General features: G+C 38.5%; 1 protein-coding gene across 7 annotated transcripts in view; it reads right to left on the bottom strand.

Annotated features, from left to right (window-relative positions):
- The window catches only part of LRCH3 (leucine rich repeats and calponin homology domain containing 3), a 115557-nt gene that overhangs the window by 7533 nt on the left and 85837 nt on the right, over positions 1-22187 (bottom strand). For 2 of the 7 annotated variants that reach the window (XM_027584683.2, XM_027584680.2), the window contains exons 13-20: positions 21947-21997; positions 20408-20461; positions 15902-15973; positions 13123-13171; positions 12508-12615; positions 10686-10804; positions 9890-10027; positions 1889-1966 (exon numbers count right to left, since the gene is read on the bottom strand). In XM_027584683.2, the coding sequence (XP_027440484.1) occupies positions 1889-1966; positions 9890-10027; positions 10686-10804; positions 12508-12615; positions 13123-13171; positions 15902-15973; positions 20408-20461; positions 21947-21997 (669 nt within the window). The remainder of the gene's footprint in view (positions 1-1888; positions 1967-9889; positions 10028-10685; positions 10805-12507; positions 12616-13122; positions 13172-15901; positions 15974-20407; positions 20462-21946; positions 21998-22187) is intronic. The other 5 variants (XM_027584685.2, XM_027584682.2, XM_027584681.2 and 2 more) reach the window with 4 other exon arrangements.

Raw genomic sequence — 22187 nt, 5'->3', positions numbered from 1 at the left:
TTTGCCACTGGCCGCGTGTGCTCACAGGTTGTGCCGTCTAGGGGTGTCCGCAGCACTCTTCTCCTGAGCTACGCGGTGCCTCTTTTGACTCTTCTCTCTTCTCTGGTCCCTATTCCCTGCACTAACCTGTGCCACGTTCTTTTGATTCAAGACATGGTGGTACGCACTGGGGCAGGGCGTGGGCATGCTCGTGTGACGTGATGATCAGGGAGGACCATCTTCCCAACAGACAGAAGGAAGCACTGACTGACTGTTAGTGTGTGCCTCTGCATATCAGAACCTGCTTATTGATACGGAGAAAATGCATGCTATTTGATTGGAAACTACTAAGGCTATGTTTAAAATGGTTTGTTCTAAAAGAAATGATGAGCCTTTAGAAAACAACAGGCTATAATAATGAAAAATCTGCTTTGAATTTGTCCACAGGAACAAAAAAAGATCCTTGCTAACTACCACAGATGTAAATTTCAGTTCTTTCTATAACTCGGGTTAAAAAAAAACCAAACCCACAAAAGAAAACAGCGAAAAATAAAGAAAATTACAATCTCCTTAATAAAAGGGAAAAAAACCATCGTGGGACTTCACTGCGACTCCTGCAGATGCTCTACGGAGCCGGGCGCGTTCTCCTCCACCTTGCGGCACGTACAAGGGCTGCAAAGGGAAGGCTGCCCACGGGATGAGCGGTGCTGTGACCTCCTCAACACAAGGTTAGCTAAGACAGAGGACCAGGGAGCCACGTAAAGGGAGAGTCACTGTCGTGAAAGCTGTTAGGACAAGGGCTTAAGTTCAAGAGCAACACTGGGGTTGAGTCCAGGGGCCACTCCTGGGGTTCTGATGGGAAGGTGATAAGAGAATTAAGAAGGTGATAGGAAAGAGTCATGTTCTTCCTCGTGAAGGGTGGACACCAAATAGGATGACAGGAACTGTAAGGGTCATGGTTAATGAAACAAAGTATCAAATAGCACCAAGTGGTTATTTCTTTAAGTGGATCTGTGTCTCATGTCATTAAATATAGTATAGTATTTTAAATTTTAAGAGTACCATGCTTAGTTGGTTTAACATAATTGTTTTTAAAAGGGATAACTGAGTAAAACGTGTGTAAGTTCATGTCTCTTAATCACATCCATCAGGTTTAACTACTTGTGCTATTAAAGGGCAAGAAAGCTGTATCTGAGGCACTGGAGACAATAAATCTCAAGGGCAGGACAAATGCCTAGAAACGGCCTCGTGTGTGCTAAATTCCAAAGTATTAGAGCTCAGTAGAAAAACTAGTGAAATCTGAGCGCAGTCTGTGATCTAGTTAACAGCACTGTCCCAGTGCTTGTCAGTCTGGACGATGCACTATGTTTACGTAGATGACGTTAACGGTTCCGGAACCAGGGTCAAGTGCAGATAGTAGCACAGACAGTTACTGTTACAGATTTGTGCTACTCCTACAACATTTTTCTAAGCCTAAATTATTTCAAAATAAACATTTTTAAAAAGTATTAAAGTAAATGTTAAAAAACCTGAAACCAAAGGAAGCATTCCAGTCTGAGATGCGCTCATTTTGAAGCCCAGACTCTTACGTATGAAGATATATACGAGTCAAACAGCAAGTAGGAATGTTTAGGAAAATGTCAAAATAACTACTGATTACTTAGCTTTAAGTATTATAATATATTTAAATTTATATGTGTATTACTTCTTTGCTTGGTCCTTGGAAATAATTAAGGAAAACTGCTCAGAAGTATACTGACTGACTCTAGTAACACAACATCATGTTAGTAATTACCAACTTCGTTTAAAGCAAGTCCTGTAAGATTTTAGATACTCACATATCTGAAAAATTTTAGAAAAATAATACCCAAGTCTATTTAGGCAATACAAGAAATGATAAATTTATTACCTGAGGTACACCAATTTTTCTGCAAGCTTCTAGGAAATTCTCCACATTCCGCCTGCATTTTGCCATTGTTAATTTAGGCTACAAAGGAAGGAAAATGTGGTGTTACTACCAAAGTTTAAAAATACTTTTGCCAAGTGCTTTGCAAATTCACCATTCTAGACCACAGGGTCAACAAACTTTTTCCTAGAGGATCAGATAATAAATATGTTAGTCTTTAGGGCCACATGTGATCTGCTAAGAGCTTCCAAGCAACCACAGACAATATATAAGCAAATAGGTATTCCAGTAAAACTTTATTTACGATTTACTTTTAGACAATTTACTTTGATTTTTGTAAGGCAACTGCAAAATACAGAGAAATTTTATAGAGATAGTTGTTTAAATTTTTTTATCCATTTAAAACAATATACACTGAAGAAAATTTGTAATGGTAAGAAAGAAATTACCCACAGTCCTATCATTCAAATATAATCACAGTCAACACTTTAGTTCATTTCCTTGCAATCTTTACTAAAGATAATTAAAAAAAAAAAATCAACAGCTTTTGCTCATAAATATACTACCGATACATCATGTCTCTCTACTCAGTGGTAATACTGAAATGTTTTTAAACATTTGAATTTTAAAAGACTGGATTAAAAAACCTGTTTTCCAAAGGGTGCAAATTTCCTGCAGGAAATTTCCCTAACTTCTAATTAGTAAACTAGCTTGTTTTTCTGAAAAGGTCTTTTACTAACAACAGAGTTGTATCACATGACCTAAAGGTGTGAAAAAGTTTTTCACCTAGTGGGTTATGTATGGGTTATAATGTAAGGAAGAAATATGAATTCCATTTCCCAGAAGGATTAACAAATTCAAGTGTTCAAATTCATGGCTGGTTTCCAATATGTTTAAGCATCAGGCATGGAAGCAGAATGTCTGCACGAACGCCACCTTAGAGATTTTACACAGGTAAGCAGATGGAAACCTGTACCACCTCTAGAAAACAAAGGTTTTACCGGTGTTTTCTTCAAAGATGGAATATGATACTCCATCATGAGAAGAGGGGAAATGAGATAAATAAATATATAATAGTGTTTGAGGAACTATAATCTCGGCCTGAGAAAGGTAGCAGGGGCTAGGATTGCGTTTATTATAAAAAATAAAAAGGTGGGGGGCACCTGGGTGGCTCAGTCGTTAAGCAGCTGCCTTCGGCTCAGGTCATGATCCCAGGGTCCTGGGATCGAGCCCCGCATCGGGCTCCCTGCTCCGCGGGAAGCCTGCTTCTCCCTCTCCCACTCCTCCTGCTTGTGTTCCCTCTCTCACTCTCTCTCTGTCAAATAATAAATAAATAAAAATCTTAAAAAACATAAAATAAAAAGGTGGGATGAAAGGAAAATAGTAATAATAAAAAAAATTTTTAAGGGGCATCTGGGTGGCTCAGTCGGTTAAGTGTCCGACTCTTGATTTTGGCTCAGGTTATGATCTCAGGATCATGAGATCAAGCCCTGCATCTGCTCTGCACCCAGAAGGCAGTCTGCTTGAGATTCTCTCCCCCTCTCCCTTTGCCCCTCCTCCCTGCCCTGCTTTCACATGCCCTCTCTCTCTAAAATAAATCTTTAAAAAAGAGTTTAACTGAAAATAAATTTTAAAAAAAAATTTAAAGATTTTATTTTTAGGTAATATCTACAGCATGGGGCTTGAACTCACAACAGTGAGATCAAGAGTTGCGTTGCTCCACCGACTGAGCCAGCCAGGCACTCCAATAATAATTTTTAAATTTCAAATTGAAAAACTTTCAAAAACGTCCAGAAAGAGGACAGGAATTAGGTTTCTAGGAGAGCACCCATTCTTGCCTCTGCCAAGTTGTTCATCATTGAGGTAAGAAAGTTTTTTTGTTTTCTGTTTTTTTAAAAGAGAGTGAAACATAAATGGTAGACTCATGATCTACTTAACAGAAGAAAAACCACCATGGGGGTTCACACTGGCTAATTCACACTGGAGCTAGGTTCCTTCTCTTCCAACTTTTTACATGTGAAAGAGCAGGGTGTTCATTGGACAAGTGATGCTGTGGTCTTCTCAACTCCTGGCTAAAGAGGGAGACATAAGGTAAACTGAGGCACAAAGGAAAAGTCACTGTGGTAAAGCTATTAGGACAAGGGCTTAACTTTAAGGGAAGTTGGGCAAATAAACATAAGACAACTGCTTTGTACTTAGGAGAATTTTTCATTGGCTAGAAATTCCCTCTCCCTATACCAGTTTCCCTTTCTGCCTGTAAAAATGGACATAGAAACCCTGTAACTAGCTTCTCTTACTACCAAGGGACCTTAGCTAAGCAAACTAGTATGTTGATCTGAGTTTGGGAGAGAAGGCTGGGGGTGTGTGAAAAGGGCACCATGGACTTCAGCAAAAGAAAGGGACTGGGAATTTCATTCTACAAAAGAAAAACCCCTGAATTTCGAAAACTCCACCATTCAGATGCCAACATCCATGGGAGGGGAGAGTGAAATAGGTCTGACTACATAGGAAGAAGAACAACTGGGTTTCTATGCAAAAGAGAGGCTAAAAGGATGGAATTCATGTTGCTAAGTTAAAACTGGTCCAGGAATCACCCCCATCTCAGAAAAAAAAGAAAAGGCTCAGAATAGTGATCACGGAAATCAACTCAACATTACCTCCATGAAGGCTACTAGCACCCCAAGACATAAGAGATGTCTCTGTGTTTGCTGGGGGTGGGCCGTGGGGGGGCCAAAGAGAAAATGCCCTTTGAGATTCACCCTGTACACAGCAGGGTTCTGACTGGTGAAGGTAAAGAGGAAGGAGGAACAACCAGCTCTCTCCCCAGTCATTTCTTCCTTTAGCATTTATCCAAATTCCAGGGATGCAGAACAGTATTTCCTAAATGGGATCAACCGCCTTACAGTCTGGTGAAAGTCTGTGAATCTACTCTGTAGAAGAACACACACGCACGGGCAAATGAGGGAATTCATGGAGCCCGAAGAGGCCCAGGAATGCTTGATCCCAGGCTACAAATGTGTCCAACAGAATGGCTAGTCCAAAGGACCCACGCTATAGATACCTAAGCACTCTGGAGTGCAGAAGAACTCACAATTTTGCCTTAAGTCAAGTCTCACAGAACCTGCTATCCCCAAAAGCTTTTCCAGAAGTTTGGATGACATAACATATGGTTTTGGAGAGCTGTGTATAGCCTGTTCTAACTCTTTAATGTACAGCCTGATCTGAATAAGAAATCTTATGCAGGTTTTGGAGAACAAAGTAATTTCAACAAGAGCATAATCTATACCAAAAGAAATAAACAATTTCCCACTATTCTGAAACTTGAAATGCTTCAGAAGTTTTTCAGGTCATGTACCTTGGTGATATGGTTTACTCAGTGGGTTGTCATATTACCATATTTGTAGTGATTTTTGATATGATTCACTGGTACATTTCTAAGAATGTGAACTGTACTACACAACACCTATGCCTATTAAACCAAACAGCAGTTTATCAAACATCATTGACCCTCCCAAAATAACAAAGAAAGATGAATTATAACCTATTATTTGCAAACACACATGACTTTCTGCGTTTCTTTCGAAATACTTGGACATAAGACCTCCCCTTATCCCCTTATAATGAGGGGTCATTTTTTTTGAATTGGGGGAAAGAAATCCTGGTTCTTACAATATCAAGAAAGTGCTTTTTTAAGTTATATACTCAGAGTTGTAATTAGCCACTTTTCAAAGAATTACAATAAATCATGCTTTAATGCAGCCATAAAGAAACTGCTTGGTTTTTCATTTGTATGTGGCTTTAATTTTATATTCTCCGTACAAAAAACTTGTACTAAGAAAGTAAGTTACAAAGCTCTCTCTGTGGTCAGAAGAACAAAATAAAGGAAGCAATATAGCCTAATACAAAGGAAGGCAATCCATAGGAAGGAAAAGTAGATGTAAATATTTATACTGAAATCGAGTACTAGAACAGAAACCTCCTTAACACAATATTGACTTATTTATAAAATCACGATCACAATTTCAAAGTAGGGTTTTTTGGTCTGTTTTTTTTGTTTGTTTGCTTTTAAAAAATGCTGAACAATTTTCAACTGGCTGACTCAAAGTCCACTTGTTTTCTACCCCCAAATGTTATAATTTGGGAAGTGTTAGTATTTGTGTTCCTCTTAACTTTATAGGTCATTTTTTAATAAAAAAGATCCTCTCTTAAACAGTTTTATTTCATAGGCCTACTTGAGTGTTGTTGTTGTTTTTAAAGTAATCTCAGTACCCAGTGTGGGGCATGAACTCATTACCCTGAGATCAAGAGTTGCACGCTCTACTGACTGAGCCAGCCAGGCGCCCCTTAATAGGCCTACTTGCTTTTAAATGTCAAAGATATTTCATGGAAGACTTCTTTTGGGGTACCAGGGTGGCTCAGTCGTTAAGCGTCTGCCTTCGGCGCAGGTCATGATCCCAGGATCCCGGGATCGAGCCCCGCACCGGGCTCCCTGCTCAGCAGAAGCCTGCTTCTCCCTTTCCCTCTCCCCCTGCTTGTGTTCCCTCTCTCGCTGTCTCTCTCTGTCAAATAAATAAAATCTTGAAAAAAAAAGAAAGACTTCTTTTGTTTTTTGTTTTTTAAAAGAGAAATTAATGTTCTTGAGAGATTGTACGACTTGTAACTCATCTTATACCTTTTGTCCTGGCCGAATGCCTGGCACTGGATGAGTTAAGTTTTGTCGTTGACTTTACTAGCAAGTTTTCAATTCTCTCATCTCATGTTATACCCATATTTCTTTGACTAACAGGAAGATCCACGTGTTTCATTTCTTTAGGCAGTTAAGTATTTGTAAAATAGTTTTATTTTTCCTATATGTATTTCATGTTCTTACATGGAAGGCACTGTTTTCTGGTAATCAACGTAAAGAACCCCAGTCACCCTCATTCTCAAATTCCACTGTGTATATTAGCTGTTTGCTACTTCCCATGTATTCCCCCTGGAAACGAAAAATGACAGATCTGTCCGTTTTTCAAATCATTAAAACAATTTTTCCCCCTGAACTCAGCTGACAGAAACGGGGAAGAATGCAAAGTATGAATAAACCCTTTCCTTACTGGTGTTGCCAAATAGTACGTCAATTCCTATTCTCTTAATCACCACCTTTAGGACCAGGACCAAGTCTTTCCAGTCTCTGGGAGCCCAGCTGACTTTGGTAGGGCTACTGTTCCTCTCTGCCTCTCCTACACAAAACTGAAGGCCTGTTTTCAGAGGTCACTAAATAAAAAGTGGCTACCAATTTTCCTTAGAAGCAAATGCAACCCCCTACTTGTGGATGTGCCAGAGGGGATACGGCCACATCATCACCGTTGGGACTTTGGTCACAAAGCAGCTTTGATAATTAGAAGAATACAAGGTCCTTGGGAGGGATAAATGATTCGTATCTAGACAGGCAGCAAGTTGAATGTCCAGAAGAGGCCATCTATAGGCCAAGATACAACTGCAATTTGAGTAAAGAATTCGCAACAGGAAGTGCCTGCTAAATAATAACAAATGACCAGAAAATGAGATGAGGTGAAACCTTTTGTAAGTTTAGACAATGTTTTAAGCATGTTACAGATGAACAGCACCCTTGGGAACCTTGATTATATTCTGGTTGTGTGTGGGGGGAAGGGGGGCACAACTATGAAAGATATTCTTAGAACAACTGGGGAATCTGAATGTAGCCGAGGGATGCTGTTGGGTGCTTCACCCAGTAACACTTTATCTAGTCTGGGAATCCATCCTTACCTTCTACCCCCATTCCCACTGGCTACGAGTGGCTCACTAGATTCCCTTCTCTTTCAGCCTGATCCCACAGGAAGCATCGTAGTGTTAATCAACACCTCACTCCCACCTCAAGGCAGGAGGGCTCAGCTCCCATGTCAGTCAGTCACTGGCTATAGGCTACAGAAAAGAGCAAGGTGGCTTACAACAGTTCTCTGAAATATGCAGGGGATAAAGTTTTATATTATCTGCAACTCTTACTTTTTTTTTTTAAAGATTTTATTTATTTATCTGTCAGAGAGAGAGAGAGAGCACAAGCAGGGGGAGCAGCAGACAGAGGGAGAAGCAGGCTCCCTGCCGAGCAAGGAGCCCAATGTGGGACTCGATCCCAGGACCCTGGGATCATGACCTGAGCCAAAGGCAGATGCTTAACCAACTGAGCCACCCAGGTGTCCCTATCTGTAACTTTTAAATAGTGCAATTGAAACACACACACACACACACACACACACACACACACACACACACACACAGCAAGACTGCAAAATGAAATAAGTGTCAGATCTAGGTAGATGCTTTTTTTTTTTTTTTTTTTTAAGATTTTATTTATTTATTTGAGAGAGCGAGAATGAGAGAGAGAGATAGCACACGAGAGGGGGGCGGTCAGAGGGAGAAGCAGACTCCCTGCTGAGCAGGGAGCCCGATGCGGGACTCGATCCCGGGACTCCAGGATCATGACCTGAGCCGAAGGCAGTCGCTTAACCAACTGAGCCACCCAGGCGCCCCCTAGGTAGATGCTTTAAGAGTGTTCCTCATATTATTCTTTCAACTTTTCTGAAGGTTTGAAATTCTGGTAATGAAAATTTGAAGGGGGGAAAAAAAAGGAGAGTGTGTCAACCCCAAACTTTGCTCCTTCTTTGGTGGGTTACCATCTTGATACTGACTTCTAGATCTAACCAGCAGTCTAAAGAAAACCTGCCAGTCATCCTGAATGCATATTCTCCCTCATTTTCCACCCAAAGTTGGTCACTAGATCATGTCAATTCCACTCCCAAAATAGATTCATCATTCTAAACTGCAATTATAATCACATTTTCTTCCTCAAATTCTTTTGTCTACATTAAGATAAACTTCTAACTCCCTGACATGGCACATAACGCCCTTATCACATGGCCCTTGGCTTCCCTCTTTAGCTATATCTCCCACCATCTGTAACCACACATTGTGCATCATCTATTCTGAACAACTTAAGAATTCCTTGAATATGCCACGATTGTTGCTATCTTTTGAACCTAGGCATATTATGCCCAGGATGCCTTTACCCCCTTTCTTTTATGCTGGCAAATTTTTTTTTTTTTTTTTTAATAATCTTCTGAGTCATTTTATTTGTTTTTTTAAAAGTAATCTCAGGGCACCTGGGTGGCTCAGTCGTTAAGTGTCTGCCTTTGGCTCAGGTCATGATCCCAGGGTCCTGGGATCGAGCTCCGCATCGGGCTCCCTGCTCAGCGGGAAGCCTGCTTCTCCCTCTCCTACTCCCCCTGCTTGTGTTCCCTCTCTCACTGTCTCTGTGAAATAAATAAATTAAATCTTAAAAAAAAAAAGTAATCTCTATCTTGATGAAGTACCAATAGTTCATTTTTGCTTTTGTTTCCCGTGCCTCTGGAGACGTGTCTAGCAAGAAGTTGCTGCAGCTGAGGTCGAAGAGGTTGCTGCCTGTGTTCTCCTCTAGGATTTTGATGGATTCCCGTCTCACGTTTAGATCTTTCAAGCATTTTGATTTTATTTTTATGTATGCTGTAAGAAAGTGGTCCAGTTTCATTCTTCTGCATGTTGCTGTGCAATTTTCTCAATACCACTATGCCCAACATGGGGCTCAAACTCCCGACCCCGAGATCAAGAGTTGCACGCTCTACTGACTGAGCCAGCCAGGCGCCCCTATGCTGGCAAATTCCTACTCATACTGTAAGAACTAGTTCAAATTCTACCGCCTCTGGGCAGGCTTGCCTGAACTCTCCAGGCAGAGTTAAGTGCTCCCTTTTTTGTATTCCTACAGCAACCTCTTACATAGCTCTCTTATAACAGCTGTTATTAATTATCGTTTCCATGCTGACTTTTTCTCTAGTAGAAGTGAGGTCGGGAAGACAGGGACTGGACTATTCATATTTGTATCCCGAGCATTCTGCATAATGCCTGCCATTGTACATAATAAATGTCTGATGAAAAGCCAGTTGTTTTTTTTTTTTTTTAGCATGATATACTTACTACAGCTGGTGAAGGGACATGGATGCTGGGGACAGATCGAGGCCGCACGTGATTGGCCAAATGGCAAAGAACAACACCATCAGTTAGAGCTGCTCCAAGATCACAAGGCAGTGATACTTTCAGCCGGTACTCGATATGCTAAAAAAAAAACAGGAAAATGTGTAACATGTTAACTTGAAGAGTAGCTGACATGAAGGACATAATGGAGTTACAATGAAATATATTTAATTAGGAGTCAGATAAAAAGCAAATAACTTAAGTACCATAATCCCTATTTTATCCTTCTATCTCAAATCAGTAACGTAAGGAGATCTAATAGATACATAGGCAGCCGGGCCCATGTGCAAAATACGTGAGAAATTCATTTACAGTTTTCTGACTAAAAATACAAAAGAACTAGATTCTCTCTCAATTCCAAAATAAAATAAACACTACATTTGTTATAGGTTACACATACATGATGTATACATACATCATGTTATACATGATGTTATAGGTCTATGCACTTGTGTCCACACATATAAATGATTATTACTCTTACAAGATTTCCTTACATGAGGCAGAAAAATTTTTAAATGAGAAGGGCTAGGAATTGAGCTTTATAGAATAACCCATTTTGTTTTCCTAGTAAAAGGTGAAAAGAATCTCCTTAATAGCAAAATCTCTTTTATGTTTATCACACAATGGGCACTTGTTGATTCTATTAAAAACTGTAAGCCAAATGAACAAGTGACTGCAGGGTTATGGGCTCTAGCAATAAGACTGCAAAAGTGTAATTCAAAGGTAATGTACACACTTTCCGTAATTGATCTATTAATTCCAGCTCTTCTTCTCTCGGTCTTGAATTTGGTCTCATTATGGGATCTGCAGAATCAGTGGTAGGTGCAGAAGATGAAAGAAGTGGTGAAGCATGACCTAAAAAAAATATGAATATGTAAGACTGACAGGCAATTGCTAGCGCTGGAAAAATACTTAAGAGGCACCTGGTCACAGGTTCCTCACAAGTACAGCACTTCCCACTTCTGGACTGACTCTTAAAAAACAGTTTTTATTATGAAAAGTTTCAAATATATACACTAATAGGGAGAATTGTGTTTAAAATGACCAAATGTCCATTACCCATTTAGTTCAACTAGTTTTGATTAAAAATGTTTTTACTGAAAAATAACAGACATACAGAAATTATGCAAATCATAAGCAAGCAGCTCAATAAATTAGCACAAAGTGGACACAATCAGTTCAATAAATGCAACATTACCAACACCCGCAAGTCCCTCTCATGCTCCCTGCCCATCAGTACCTAAAGGTTACTTCTATCGACACAGGTTTTTTTTTTTTTTTAAGATTTTATTTATTTATTTGACAGAGAGAGAAAGAGAGAGCAGGAACACAAGCAGGGGGAGTGAGAGAGGGAGAAGCAGGCTTCCCGCCAAGCAGGGAGCTCGATGTGGGGCTCAATCCCGGGACCCTGGGATCATGACCTGCGCCGAAGGCAGACGCTTAACGACTGAGCCACCCAGGTGCCCCTAACGACACAGGTCTTTAACTATGTACTTGACTTGTAATACCATAGATCAGTTTTGTCTAGTTTTGCACTTTCTATAAATGAAGCTGTACTGTATGTTTCTGTGCTTGGTTTTGTCTGATTGACACTGTTTATGAGATTTATCCATATTGTTATATATATTTATTTGTTCACTTTTACTGCTTATATGGTATCCCATTATACAGATACGCCACAATTATTTATCCACTGCATCATTAATGGACACTCTGTTTGGGGCTATTATGAATAAAATTGCTATAAATATTTTTGTACATATCTTCTGGTATATGTGTTTACATATTTCAGAAAGCAAAACTGGTCATAGGATACAAATGTCAACATTATTAGATAATGTAAACAGTTTTCCATACTAATTTATAATCCCACATGCAGTGTAACTCTGGTTTGATTTTAAATCTCACTGTGAGAGCATCTATCAGTTACACTAAAAGTAGTTATTTTTGACTTGAAATGTCTGTTTCTACTTCCAGGTAACTTCTTTGGAGGCCAGGCAGATGTATGTCATATTAACTAAGAAACATTACACTGAGTAGATTTTTTAAAAAAATAATTACTTGGGCAACTTGGTGGCTCAGTCAGTTAAGCATCTGCCTTCGGCTCAGGTCATGATCTCAGGGTCCTGGGATCAAGTCCCGTGTTAGGCTCCGAGTCTGCTCGTCCCTCTCCCTCTGTCTCTCAGCGCCTCCCCCTGCTTGTGATCTCTCTCTCTCTCTCAAAAAATAAAAATCTTAAAAAAAAAAAAATACTGATTCATTTAAGAACACATAAAACAGCTTTTATCAACAGAAAAATCTGAAAAAGAGCTCAATACAGAGAAGAGAAACATTCCCTAAAGCCCTGAAAGAGTATTTTATTTGTTCAAACCTATAACCTCCTTTGGGTGGTACTAAGAAATTCCAACAAGATTCTCCTGCTTTAATGTTAGTGAGATCATAGACAAATGCAGAGTTTAAAGCTTTTGCCAAAGTGACATCTGAGGGCAGAAGTTAAAAAGCATATAATAATGTTGTTATATAGAGTACCCCCCCACTTTTTAGTCACTGTGACCTACCTTTATTTGCTTCTGCCCCGACAGCTGCTCGGAAAAGGAAGCTTTCAGGGCGCTGGGCCTGGTTTCTCTGCATAGCAGCAGGAAAAGAATATGCAGGGCAATGATGAACTACATCAGCATGGAAAAGCAAAATAAGATTAAAGGAGATGGAAAAAAAATTAAATGTAACAACAGACACACGTCACAAAAGTTCAATAAATGGAACAAAGATCAAATTAAACCTGGTAATGAAATAAGATGATAATTTTGTTTATTAATACAAAATTGGGTACAGAAAATTAACCTTGAAATCAGGAAGGCTGCTTGTATGTATTTTTAACTGTTATGTTATTTTTGCTGTATCAATAGAGGCAGAACGAATGTTACTATACTGAATAGATTCTCTTGTTGGGAACCTATAGCCCTGCTAGCTCATGCTCATAGGCTCATATCAAATGGCTGAGTAGTTGAACAACCAGTTGAATTAAAAAATGGAAAATGTGCAGGAAGTTCTCAATTTGGGGTCTGGTTTCTCCTCTCAGAAAAGGAAGCCACGGCTAGCTCTGAGGTAATTGTCAAGAAAGTCCTGGTTAAAATTATTCTTGATGTGGTTAATTATACCTTTGTGTCTATTACCTGTTTCTGTTGTAGGTGAACTTGCGATGGCATTAGATCTGTCATCATTCTGTGGAGAAACAGAGATATGTCAATAATTATTATTCAAGAAAGGGTACCTTCCACACTTATGATTACCTGGAATAAAAGAAAAAAATCATGCAACTCTCCTTCAAAATTAAGTCTAGAAATGAGAATTTGGTGTAATGATTAATTTTGTACATTGTTTTAAGGCCAAACTTTTCATTTACTTCTACAGGATACGAGGTTTATGTAAAATGCATTCTCTAAAGATAGTCTAATAGGTCTTTCCTAGGACTATGAAAAATGATCATCCTAGGGCAGAAAATTTTACTGGAAAATGTATAGGGGAGAGTAATTTCATTTTATAATTTCATTTTCTGGTATAGATTCTGAATTATTTTTCTCCCCCTAGAGTAAAATTTAATGTATTAAGAAAAAAATGATGAAGGTCTCTTCACTTCAATTAGGAAATAAGGTGTTTAAAGATGATGGATAGCTGTATTTTCAGTCTAGCATTTGAGTCCAAGATGTTTTTACTTCATTGACCAAAGGGAACTACAAAAAGGAGGAAGAGCTAGCTCAACATGTATAGAGTTTAATAAAAAAGAGAAATGTAATTACCTAATTTAAAAAGAAGTGTTGGTTGGATGGGCTAACAATACTGAAGACTTGGCAGGAGAGTAGACTCAAGAAAAGCTAGAGTAACAATTTCCCAGGCCTTGACGTCTCGACTTAATAAATTAAATATAACTTTATGATATAAAGATACATTTTTTAACTAACAGAATGATTTTTTTAAGATTTTATTTATTTATTTGAGAGAGAGAGAGAAAGAGCACAAGCAGGGGGAGTGGCGGGCAGAGGGAGAAGCAGGCTTCCCGCCAAGGAGGGAGCCTGATGTGGGGCTCAATCCCAGGACCCTGGGATCATGATCTGAGCCGAAGGCAAACACTTAACAACTGAGCCACCCAGGTGCCCTAGAATGATGATTTTTAAAATGTACTTTGATTGAAACTAGAAATCTAAGGTGACTTGCATTCTAGGATATGAAGATAATTAGTTCAAATCATTTAGAGGCCATGAACTATATTTGAGAACTCTTGGAGAACTGGAGCAAAAAACAGAAATTGATAGGAACTCAACTTTTACTTGTCTGGTTAAGCAATAAAAGAAATAAACCCTTGCCTAAATATATATAAATATATACCTGCTGTAAAGTAACTGGGATACCGAAAAATACAGTCTTTTCAAACTAATCATTTACACTGTAGCGGGTCTGGACAAACAGCAAGTTAGACTTACCAACACAATGGCTGGCACATTCAGATTTGGCCTTTTTCAACTATGATTCTGGGAGAGAGAATAAGCTCCAATGCCCTAAGGTATCCATTGAGTGTAATGAATTAGCTTCTCTCCTATACATCTCCTATACTAAACACCTTCCTTGAGAGATTTTGAGAACGATCCCTCAATTTTCTGTGTTGTCATTCAAATAAGGAACCTAGCTGAGAAAGGCTAGCAAAGGGTCAACATAGAAGAGAATTATAAAGTTTCTTCAGAAGTCATCCAGCTACGTGTAGCATCTTCAGAGAAGGTTTATCAGGTTTACAGATGTTACAAAGTTGGGGCTAGCATTTAGAAGGACATGATGCAACAATTTGAAAGTATTCTGGTAAATCAGAGAAGTAAAAATGTTCAAAAAGCAAAATTAAGTATTTAGAAAAACAGGATACAAGATGTAGGAATTAATGATCATTTAGGAGTATAACAGAAACATCTGAGAATTACAATGGATACTGAGCAAAATGAGAAAAGCCAACCTAATGCTCAGAGGAAGACGTGAAAAGCCTTGTTTCATGCTCAGTGCCAGGTGGGCTCGAGTGAAGGATATGTTTCTGGTTGGGGACTGTGGAGCCAAAATGGAAGGCAGAGAACTTGCGAAAGCTCAAAAGGATTAAGAGACTGAGAAAGGCACATAAAATGACCAGAATTTCTACAGTGAGAAGACAAGGGCAGCATCATAATAGTTTTCAAATATAAAGACTGCTAAATAACTAGAAAATCTCCACACTGGAAAGAAAAGATGGAATAAGTGTACACCACAGGGGGGCAGATCTAAGTTAGACAAGGGGAAAACCTTCTAACAGTGAAGATTATTAATAATTTCTTATATATCATATGATATATAAGGAATTACCATTCCTACAGGCCTTCAAAAAATAAAATACCCAAGCTCTTTATTCAGGCTTGCAGGCCATATTCCAACTCTGCTGGTAAGCTCGAAAGCAGCCATAGACCAGACAGGAACAAATGGGAGTGGCTGTGCCAATAAAAGTATTTACAAAAACAGGGGGCTTAGGGGCCCACAGCTTGTCGACCTCTACTATAAGAGGGTTTTAGCAGTGACACTTTTGGAGACTGGGACTTATTTTTTTGCATGCACATCAGACAACAGAATTAATTTGACATTACTTATCAGCCAAAGTAAAATAACTTATGACAAAAAAATAACCTTTGATAGGAAAATCAGAACGATATTTCAAACAGAATCTCAATATAAAGAATTAATGCAGGCTCTGTGTTTCGAGCACAGTAAATCTTTCAAAAATTTCAAGCAAAATTAATGTTAAACTCACAAATAGTTTTATAAGCTTACAGATATTTCACACACTCCTAGATTTTACATTGCCATTGGACCAATCTATTGGAAAATTTAAGAGCTCCCATGCACAACCCCTCCCCAAAGCTCCTGGTGCATTACAGTAACAAGAGATACCTTAATAGGCATGAAGGCAGAAGAATGAGGCAGGGTAGCAGCACAGCCCACTTGATTCAACCCTGACAGCGACTAAATTTTAAAAGAGAAAGAGAAGAAACAGAAGGCACCATTTATGTTAGCAAAATGTAGGGAAGGCAGGGCAGATCTGGTCAATGAAATTAGAAAAGGAAAGGTCATGGACAAACTTTCAAATGGTTTACTAAGATACTGATAGGGCAGAAAGAATACTTGGGGGGAAAAAACTCGTAACTTCTAAAACAGTTTTCCCACTTGTATAATTTAAACTATTTCAATACCTCATACCACATTAATCAAGAAATGAAAGGGCTTTTGGCTGTCGGCTCGCAGGAGGCCAAGGTGCAACTCTTTTCAGTCATCTTGAATCTGGGTTCATCCAACACCAGCTGCCTCCACCATGCCGCCTAAACTCAACCCCAAGGACATCAGGTTGTATACCTGAGGTATACAGGTGGGGAAGTCAGTGCCCCGTCTGCCCTGGCCCCCAAGGGTAGCCCTCTGGGTCTGTCTCCAACAAAGGTTGGTGATGACAATGCCAAGGCAACCAGTGATTGGAAAGGTCTGAGGATTATAGCGCAACTGACCAACTGACCGTTCAGGACAGACGGGCTCAGATGGAAGTGGTACCTTTTGCCTCTGCCCTGATTATTAAAGCCCTCAAGGAATCAAGAGAAAGAAATAAGCAGAACAATAAAAAGCAGAGTGGGTATCACTTTTGATGAGATTGTCAATATGGCCTGACCAACGTGGCACCGATTTTTAGCTACAGAACTCTCTGGAACCATTAATGAGATCCTGGGGACTGCCCAGTCTCTGGGCTGCAATGTTGATGGCCGCAGGTGCCCTCATGACATCATAAATGACATCAACAGTGGTGTAGCGAAATGCCCAGCTAGTTAAGAACTACAAAGGAAAATATTTTCATAAATGATCATGTGACAACCAAAAAAAAAAAAAGCAGGCATGATTTATTAAAAGGATCTTATGCAGAACTAAAACTGAGAACATCAAAATTTTTGAGCATAATCACCTTAGAAACGAAACTAGTAAGTTCTGTGTTCTGCCTATGATGGGGAAAGAAACACAGTCGAGGCGCTCATGTCAAATGAGCAGAACTGGCATGAGTAAGAACAGTGCTTCTTCAATGTTAATCCAAATTAGATATACATATATATATATATATATATATATATTGCCTTGGCATTATACATATATATGTATACATATATATACACACACACACATATATACATATATACATGAATATATATATATATATTCAGTGTAATAGCTCTGATGTGAGAAAACAGGATAGGAGGATTCTGCATCACAACTTAAGGATGAATTTTATTTCTGCCTCTGTGTCCAAATGACCTAAGAGGGTGAGTGGAATTTTCCTTTTCTTTGAATCCTTGATCTTTTCACCAACCTACACACAACTAGAAATATTAGCTGTATCTATTAGGTAAATTAGAGGTATAACTAGAGACAATGTTTTAGAATCTACTGTACAGAATTTTGATTACAGATAAAACTGTGCAAAACGTGACAGTTTTTTAATTTGGTAAAGAGTAGAAATCAAAGAAGACAGGACTTTTACAAAGGGCACTGGATAAGACGTATGCCAAAGGCTTAAATATATTAAAGCCTTTATAAGTTAAATAGCTTTGAAAAGTGTAAACTAGATCACAAATATGTGAATCATGGAATAAATCAACTTAAACACATGTGGGTGTTTAGAAAAAGGTGTGTAGATGATCTATAAAATAGATAGTTATTTTTATAAGACAGTTGATAGATAGCAATGTTTCTTTTGTGGGTGGTTGGCAAAAAAAAAAAAAGTAACATTGCAACCTAATCTATCTTAAAGCAGAAAAAAATGAAGGAAATATACCAAAGAACAGGACTGTGAAAACAGTTATACACCGTGTATGCTTCACCTCTTCAGTTTTCCTGGGCCTCTTTATAACCAAATGCACTGGAATTACTGTAAATCCCAAACATGAAAAGGCTAAAAGCCACTACATTGTCAAAGGAGGACAAAAGGAGTGGAGGGAAGAGGGAATGAAATGAGTCTTGACCGTCTCTAGATTCTGAGATGATACACAGATGCAGTGGGATATAGATGAAAGCAGCAGACGCCTGAAGGGCAGCCCTAAGAGAATGTTTATGTCACGGATATTAAGCACCACTAACAGTTATTTCAAATCCTATACTTTAAGGTCTTTAAATCAAATCCAACATTTATGCCTTGCTATATCATCAGACCTTTTCATCATGAAATAATTTAATGAGCAATTATTACATACATAGCATTTATGTGTTCATTCAGGAAATACTTATTGAGCACTTAATATATCCCAGGGACAATGATAGGGACTGAGTATACACAGGTAATTGCAACAGAGAATATCCCTGTGCCCAGGAAGCTTACAGCCTGCAGTCTAGTAGGGAAGAGATATAAAACAATAAACGCCCACCTAAAAGTACTAGGACGAGAAAAATGACAGTGGAGACAAATTTGATTTGGGGGTTGTGGGTTGCAGAAAAGCCATTTTAAAGGTGTGACATTTAAGCTGACACCTGAAAGACGAGAAGGAATTAACCAAGGGGTATATGCAGGGAGGGAGATGCAGTCCATGCTGAGGGAAACCGCATCTGCAAAAGGTTGTGAGGTAGAAACGGGCACAAGCAGGAGCTTTTAGGCCATGTTAAGTTAGGACTTGGGGTGCCTGGGTGGCTCAGTCGGTTAAGTGTCCGACTCATGTCATGATCTCAGGGTCACGAGATCGAGCCCTGCATCGAGGCCCACCTTGGTCTCCGTGCTAGTGGAGTCAGCTTAAGATTCTCTCTCTCGCTCACCCTCTGTCCCTCCCCCACTCCCTCTCTAAAAAAAAAAAAAAAGTTAGGACTTTATTCTATCATATGAAGCCATCAAAGAGTAGTCTCGAGAAAATCAGAGGTATGCTTTAAAATACTTTTTTGTACAGTGTTGGACGTTATTTGACATACAAAAATATGTGAGATGTGGTCCTTGCTTTTCAAGGCCATCTCATTTAGGTCAAACATGAATACTGATGAGAAAAAAACAAGTGCATGTGTTTTGAAAATGGCTAAAAGTCATTTCAAATCTCACAATGAGGGAATTCTGTTTTTCCAAATTCCACTTTTTCCTCGACAAAGAAGTGTGGGCACTCTGGCTCCTATCACTCCTATATGTGTTATTAAATCTCAGTCTCAAAAGTTGTTTTCAATTACAGCATGAGAGGCAATACACCATGGTGTTTAATGCAGGTTCTCAAGTCAGCAAGATCTAGATTTGAACCCAATCTTGCACTTACTTATGCTATGTGACCTTGGACAAATCGCATTCTGGACAAAACATTCTGTGCCTCAGTAACCGTTGGTAAAAGGGTGATAGGTTTAACCTTAACTGTTAAGATTGCTGTGAGGAGTAAATGAGATAATTCCGGTAGTGTCTCTCAGTATTTTTCTGCATTAATTTAAGTTATTCGCTTCTCATGCCAATTAATTTCCACTAAGCCCCCAGAGGGTGGTGGTTTTATTTATCTATAAGACTGCCCAATTAAAACGTGCTTTATCCATCTCAACGGAAGTGATCACTGCAGAACACACAGAAGCGTGGACAACGGAAGTCTACATGAGAAGATGCGCACACTGAGTCTGCAGTCCGTGCAGCAGAGTGCACAATGGCAGCAGGTACCGGCACGGAAGACAGCAATTGCTACACACACTGGACTTTTGAATGGCTTGTTTTCAACATACTGTAAAAAATATCATAAAACATGATGGCAAAAGCAATTTTGTAAATGTTAGAATTCTCCTGCAAGGCTGACAAAACTTACTAAGATTGTCATGTATACTCATTCTCAGCTGATGAAAGGCACTAAAAGTAAACCAGTGTTAAAAATGATCAGTAGGTAACATTCCAAGTTAATGTTTCCCAGAGTTTAAAAAAAGGGACATGGAGGGATAATCTTGAGATGTTAAGTATTTTTTAAAAGTTTGGGATTTTCAGTAGCTTAAAACAGATAATAAAATAGGATGGCAAATATACAGTTGTATAATTAGTCATGGAGTAAGAGAATTCATTGAACACACAGGTGATTCACCAGCCAAATTAATGATTAATAAAGTAAATGCACCTGGAATTAGAAATGACATTTAAAAAACAAATTATGCCCCCTCCTCCTAACCCACATACAAAGCCAATATGGATCACAATGTGAACGTTTTATTTTGGAAACACTAACAAAGGTATTTGAATCATAGCGGCAGACCGCTGGAACACTGGGTAAATCACGAACAATAATATAGGAAGCCATTCTAGCTATTTGTAAAGTGTTTAGTAATGATGCTCATCATGTTTTATGATATTTAGATACCTTCTGAATGAGAAGTATAATAACTGTTCTCCAATACCTAGACAGCAATATATAACTCCATTTCGTGCAAGGCTCTTACCACTAACAAGGCACTATCATCAGTGTGCTGAGACCTTCTGGATGGGAAGGGACACTGGAGAGGTGGAGAGAAATGGAGCAATGTCAAAAACAAACTATGCACACACATGACATATTTCACAAATACACAAGCAAAGAGATATATGAAGACATACTGAAGATGCTAACATACGGGATCACATTCACAATCATCTTGAATTCATGTATTGTAATAGCTAACAGACTGATTCGGAGTCATCACTTTCTTCTAAAGAACTTAAACAATTTCAAATATGATCTTATTGCTTGAAAACTGAGTAAAGCAAGGAGGAAACAGGGATTATTCTCTATTTATAGAAGAGAAAGCTGAAATACAGATGTAGCAGTAACAAAGAATTTGTGGTCATTTAATGAGTCAGTGACAAATTAAAAATAAACCAAGGGTCATGAGTTCTAGTCTATGCATCTCTTCATTACCTTTCTCAGAAAAAAACAAGAGTACAACTAGAAACTTAAAAACTGTACACCTTATTTTCTGAGAAGTTTAAATTTTTAAATAATGAATTTCCTCCAGAATGACCATTATGAAGGAAATCTGGGGTGAAAAAAGATGGTATTAACTTTGTGAAAGGTTTGTACCTTTATTATTACCTTGTGAAGAAAAGACAACTGAAAAAGCTGAATTACTCTTTCAGGTATTATACCAGTGTGTAAGTTCTGAGATAAACCAGAAGTACTGATTATATGTCCACTGAGATAAAGAAAAAAACCTTTATAATGGATAATTTAAAACATTTCAAACAATGCATTCCACCATTCCAGTAACACCTGTGCTTTAAAATCTCTGTGCTGAAACTTGAGGCATGTAAAGCCCCGTGTTAGGTTTTCAAGTAATTTACTTTACAGAAAGCAGATTCAAAATTCACATGAAACAATGCCTTTATGCATTTTTTAAGGAAGCAGTGATCATAAATTGAAAAAATGATAAGGCAAAGATAAAGAAAAATGGCTTTTAATAAAAAAGCCAACTACAATAAAAATATTTAGTAAGTTTCATTTTAACAGATCAAAACAGGTGCATTTTAAAAAGTTTAGCAATTAATTTTACATGTTTACTTGTGATTAAAATGTACTACTTCATATTATAAAACTACTGTGTATGCCATATAATTAATAACATACACACTCAGGAAGTGAGCCCTGGAGCTGAAATATATGTAGCATCTGTTAGTTCAGTACCAATATCCTTTACCCCTGTCACATACAGCTCTCAAGACTTCCTCTCACTACACACTCTGCTTTGAAATGGATGAGGGAGATGATACTTCTGGTGGGGACAGAGGAAGGGAATAAATAATCTCCAGATGCATTAGTATAGGTCAAAAAAACCCTGATCTATAGACTTGGATAAACTCCCTGGCCCGTGTCATCTTCTCCCAAGTAAGTAGGGGAAAAGGAAAATGGCAGTATTTTGATCACTACAAACACATCACATACAAAACATTTCATTTCCATTGCAATCATAAAAAATTCCAAAGAAAAGGTGATTATATAGACTTACCTCATCATCTAAGGGGGGTTGCTGTTTTTGTGGACTCTGTGACGCTTTGTGCTATACACCCCCCAAAGCCCCCAAGAAAGGGAAGTTGGTTAGAATCTGAACACCGGAAATGATAAATTCTATTTACCAAGATAATCACCCACATTAATTTCTGTTATCTCTCATGTACAGCACTTTTCTAGATTTACTGGTTAGAAGATGATGCTCTTTCCCTTAAACAGCTTACAATTTAAACGAGGAA

This window comes from Zalophus californianus, chromosome 1 (assembly GCF_009762305.2).
Source record: "Zalophus californianus isolate mZalCal1 chromosome 1, mZalCal1.pri.v2, whole genome shotgun sequence".
Taxonomy (NCBI): Eukaryota; Metazoa; Chordata; class Mammalia; order Carnivora; family Otariidae; genus Zalophus; species Zalophus californianus.
This window is presented reverse-complemented; position numbering and strand designations above follow the sequence as displayed.